The 5036-nt window shown below is 48.6% G+C and overlaps 2 protein-coding genes across 2 annotated transcripts in view; one reads left to right on the top strand and one right to left on the bottom strand.

Annotated features, from left to right (window-relative positions):
- Pmar_PMAR002613 (hypothetical protein) overlaps positions 1 to 3280 on the bottom strand; it is a gene marked incomplete at its 3' end in the record, with an annotated part of 6113 nt that extends 2833 nt beyond the window's left edge. Inside the window, exons 1-10 of the mRNA XM_002768855.1 lie at positions 3010 to 3280; positions 2860 to 2965; positions 2700 to 2799; positions 2592 to 2642; positions 2436 to 2546; positions 777 to 835; positions 620 to 734; positions 486 to 569; positions 234 to 348; positions 99 to 184 (exon numbers count right to left, since the gene is read on the bottom strand). Of these exons, the coding sequence (XP_002768901.1) occupies positions 99 to 184; positions 234 to 348; positions 486 to 569; positions 620 to 734; positions 777 to 835; positions 2436 to 2546; positions 2592 to 2642; positions 2700 to 2799; positions 2860 to 2965; positions 3010 to 3258 (1076 nt within the window). The 5' untranslated portion in view covers positions 3259 to 3280. The remainder of the gene's footprint in view (positions 1 to 98; positions 185 to 233; positions 349 to 485; positions 570 to 619; positions 735 to 776; positions 836 to 2435; positions 2547 to 2591; positions 2643 to 2699; positions 2800 to 2859; positions 2966 to 3009) is intronic.
- Positions 3281 to 4910: 1630 nt separating this feature from the next.
- The window catches only part of Pmar_PMAR002612 (amino acid transporter, putative), a gene marked incomplete at both ends in the record, with an annotated part of 1516 nt that continues 1390 nt past the window's right edge, over positions 4911 to 5036 (top strand). Inside the window, one exon of the mRNA XM_002768854.1 lies at positions 4911 to 5036. Coding sequence (XP_002768900.1) covers positions 4911 to 5036 — 126 coding nt within the window.

The following is a 5036-nucleotide window of genomic DNA, read 5'->3' as shown; positions in this document are numbered from 1 at the left end:
GTTCGTAATATATGGTTGGAGAACTCCGGGGCCCATTGTAATGGCGTTAACGCATACCTATCCGAGACGATGTGGCCGAGGTGAGGTATGACACTTACTCATTCTGAAGGTCCTCCCCACCCAACCACATAGGAGAATAACACATGTTGTTGACTGGGATCACCTTCTCTGCCAGAGGAGATATCTAACATACCTTGAGAGTAAGATACGGAATAGGTCATGCGAAATAGTACCGTATTCGAAAGAGAGGAAACCCAACAATCGTCACCAAACAACTCCATCCTTCTCTGGCGTACCCGATGGAGGAACGGTGGGACGTAGTGGTCAATTACTAAATCACGGCCACCCCTGAGAGTAATCAAGTCATCTACTCCAGCGAAAAGATATTTTCGTGCCAAAATACTGCACGAGCGATATTATAGTTCAGCAGAGAAACATAAAATCTCCGGATGGTGCCTCGTCTCCACCCAGCGACCAGAGCTTACAGATCGTTGATGGGGTCAACGCAGTCTAATGCACAGCCACATTCGGGAGCTGCGAACCCCACAGGCATGTCGACTCTGCGGTAACTGAGGAAGAAGATGGTCGTAAGGGTAGAGGAAGCCGTAGTTGTTATTACTCCAACGCCATAAGCCATGCTCCAACTCCGACATCTTCATGGGTCCATGACTTTAGCTCTAAGGGCGGATGGGCTAGGTATTTAGCGAGGTCATATGATATAACATAACCACCTCCTAAAGGAACTATAAAGAGGAGTAACATCTTATTATTACTACCTTGGGCATTCCATGGATACTGAGTAAGGCCCGTCATCTTGGTGAACTCACCATCGAACCTACGACAAACCATAACGACTACTACCGCGTGTGCGATGCGCTCTAGCAGGACTTATACGACACGTGGTATTTTCATCTTGACGTGTATCACAAGCATGAAACCACGACGCACGCGTTCAACCCAGATAAACCCTGGGGCATGAGCCATGATATTTTCGATTACACAGCATCTCAGTGAAACAATGAGTAACGGAAGTCGCCAACGGACCAAGCGACAACGCAACACGGTGAGCCGAACAACAGCCTAACTCAATTATCCAACCAATCCTGAACCACCTTGACAGATCCAGCATGGATGTAACCATGGGGAACAGTGATACCGCACTCATCCAACAGTGACAGTGTTGGGAGGACATGAGTCTGCAGCACCGGCTTCCAAGCGGCACTTGGCCACTAGCGTAGAGTGAGCGAAGCTTATCTCAACTATACCACGTATGATACATCTTGTTCCATCATGTGTCATCTCCCATTCCTTATCGAACATCCACATCAGAGGAGTTGGCGTCATGTCGCCAACAGTCATAGCTTGTGGGACTCCACCGATTATGCCCAATCTACTATCGTCACTCACCGTATACTGAGTGATACTGTTAGTACCGCATCTGCCTTGGTTATTCTCTGTCAACAAACCTCACCAGTCCCTGGTTTGTCCGTCTGTAACCTTGAGGGACCAGTAGCGATACAGGCCAGATAGTAGCCACACTCACAGGCCCTGGCGCAAGGTAGCGCACAACTTAGGAGGCCGACAGCTCTCGCAACATGTTTCCGGGGCTCCAATCGGCAGTGCCGATTCGGCACCTGCACTATCCCATCCCATATTATTAATATGATATTAACGAATCTGTCCCCTGCCTTAGATGAGCTGCAGCCATCCCGCGGTCGAATATCACCTTAACCACGAAGCCTGGTGCCTTAGCGGCGAGAAGGTCAGAGCTAAGGCCAGCATACACAACTAACCGATTGCCGCTCAATGAGAAGCGAACCATGGGTAGATAGTCAGCCTCCCCTTGATGAAGCTCAATTACGATGGCGGCTCCCCCGCAAGATGACCGTCCACCACATTGGGGGTCCAGCCAGTCTCTCTACCCGAGGATTCACATCCAAGCTCATCATATGGATTGCAAATGACATTGGCAATAGGCCAGTTTATTGACCGGAATCCCGTCCGGCACGCTCCAAAGACGGTGGCTCATGGTCTACGGCTGTAATTTTGTGCTACGGGTGAAGTCCGCACAAGTCGAGCAGCTCAGATAGTGCTGTGACTGCTTCGACTGTTGAGCGGGTCACTACCATGATGAGGCGATTTGTAACGTGATGATAAGGGAGTAACAGGAAAGTTGCCAACTTCAAGTCGGAACGTTTCCGGTGCGTGAAAAAGGAGGATAATGGGTGACAGAGTACAACCCGAAAGTCGGTCGCGTCACCATTCAGGTGACGCTTACCTCGAACCCCGCCACTGGACTCGTGTAATCAAAAGAAGTAAATAAACTCAATTTATATACTATTGTTGTTCACAGTTTATCAAAGTGATCGAATCATCGAGTGAAACTGCCGAGTCGCACAGCACCGCATTGAACCCACTTCTACTATTATCATTACCATTTATGGTCCTTATCCTCAGGTTCCCACATCACTGGTGCATGCCGAAAGGACCCTGCATACACTGGATCACCATTCCACATATTCTCCTTATCAAAGAAATCCAATAACCTGCAATAACCACTCCCATTTCTTGCCATACCACACTTCCCTCACTTCTCCACATGAACGTAGCTGTCCGTATCCGCCTTCAGTACAAGACGGAACCTATAAGAAACAATAGAGGTCCGGAAGAGGAACAAGATACGCCCGCCTAGTTACTACCGGCCTAACCGATCCACCGCCTCTCTGAACGATAAGCGAACCTTGGTGCCGAGAGCATCGTAGCGATCAACAAAGTCGGACGGTAGGGTTATGATATCATCTAAGATGATGTGACGGAGGAGTGGTATGATAATGATGGTGGTGGTGATTGGATTATTACCGAATTGCTTCATCTCGGCCATAGCTGTATCCCTAGTGGAGTTATCTGGATAATGTGCACCAACAGTGAATAGTAATTTAATGCTTCGTAGACCAGCACGGTTATTCTGATGATTATTACTATCATTAATACTATTGCCACTACCACTACCTGCTCATGTCCTCTCAATTGCCGAGCCCATCCATCTCTAACAGCACACCTCCTCGAGAACTCCGTAATATGGCTTGGTATTACAATAACCAAATCCCAATCATACGCCTGTCCCCCATCACCCTTTAATATGGTATTCCCTTCAAAGGTGGACTGCTGTTGTTGCTCTTGTACAGCAACACAAAGGTTGGTAAGTATTAATAGTAATAGAAACAAACGACTATGACAACCGACGAGACGGTCAGCCATTGTAAGGAACAAAGGAACCACTAATATACCACACCTTCGCCATCTCTTCTTATCATAACGCAAGTGGTATACGACTGAGACACTCCTGACCAGCGACTGACGATATACAAGAGAGACCACAACCAGTAACGAGCAACACTTGAGCTGTTGGAGAAGGAGAGTAGTAGTACTAGACTTAGGGTTATACCTCCATAGTATTACGTAGACAGGATTATGCTATTAAGGACAATGACGACCAGTGATGGTCCCAGGAGATGTCACTATTATTATCATGATGATGATGATGATGCACTGAAGGATAGCTATGATGGGGTTGTTGGTTAAAGCGCATACACAGATGCACTACAAATTAAAGTATCTACGACGACTAGTATACAAATCCCACGACGAAGGCACGAAATATCTTGAGGTTATGCGTGGTAAGATACGGAATATGCCCGCTTTGTGGACAGCATCATAGATAGGATAGAAAGGTGATAGTCTGCCCAGCATAGGAACAATGACCGTCAACATAGCTGCAGTTATCCCAGCCAAACCGACCCCGACGAGTAACAGCGTCACAGTCTTCAAACATGAGTACGTACAATTACTGCTACCGGCATTTCGTCGAATTTGGACGGCTGCTATCGACGACTCCAAAGGCAGTCGTTGGTGACGCTCATCACGACGGAAGAAGATCTCCGTCCCTTCGTCCCTGCTGGCGGCAAGTCCTTCTTGTGTCGTCGTTGTCTCCCCACTATACACCCGACACACTCCTCGAGCACCTTCGTCACCATCAGGAGTCCAACCTATCACTGCTGCTGCCGCTGTTACGCCGACGCTTCTCCTCCCAGTCTGCGGGTATCTCCCCAACTCTTTGCATTGGGACAGTGTAAGTCCTGTCCGTACCAACCAAGCGACGTGGCGAGTAGTAGAGGAGGAGTTCACATCCACCCGAATCCATTCCTCATCATCATCACTATCTTCACTAACAGTTCGATGAGGAGCGCACTCTAGTTGGTCATAAAGATATCCATCGCTACCACGACATACCATCATATCGGACCTGAAAACGCCACAAACCCATCCACCCAGGTTCGAACCCTGGCACCGTCATTATTACTCATCTCTTCCCATAAAAGAAACGCTACCTCTACTGAGGAAGTGACTCGCCGACACGTTATCATCGGCGTTGGGAGGCCCCCAGGCAAAGTCAATAGCGCACACCCCCGATCGAGTATCCGAATGGTCATCCAGAAGAGCCTCCTCCCCGAACGCCATCAACGGGCTGAAATAGTACCTGGACGACGATGGTACCGAAACCGACCTGTTTTGTATCTTTCACATTGGGACATATGATACTAATCCATTTCTCGGCAACTACAGAGTTAGTGGTTTACACGAGGCATATCTTAGGTTTAACAGTGAAAGATTCAAAACAGGCCCATTCCAATACACCTACCAATGGTTGAGTACCCCCATCACAGTGGGAGGATAAGCTCGTCTATCACCCAGCGACACGTCTGATGGCAGCACAGCCTGGCAAACACGTCTCCAGTCTCCTCCTCCCTCCCTACTACTACTAGTACATCATCCTTCTTAGGAGTCCAACAAGCATCACCGAATACTTCATATCGTCGCTCTCGCCAACGTTGAAGATATTCTGGTACGTAATGGTCGATCACGGGCTCCCTACGACAGCAACCCTCAATTTCGTGGCGCGCGGTAAAATCCTAGATAGTACGGTATGCTGGACCCAGACCAACACTCAACTCCACAGCCGCACTCCGGCTCGGCGA

Source organism: Perkinsus marinus (genome assembly GCF_000006405.1).
Source record: "Perkinsus marinus ATCC 50983 genomic scaffold scf_1104296966988, whole genome shotgun sequence".
Lineage (NCBI taxonomy): Eukaryota > Perkinsozoa > Perkinsida > Perkinsidae > Perkinsus > Perkinsus marinus.
Note: the sequence above shows the minus strand (reverse complement) of the source record. Positions and strands in the feature narration are given on the sequence as shown.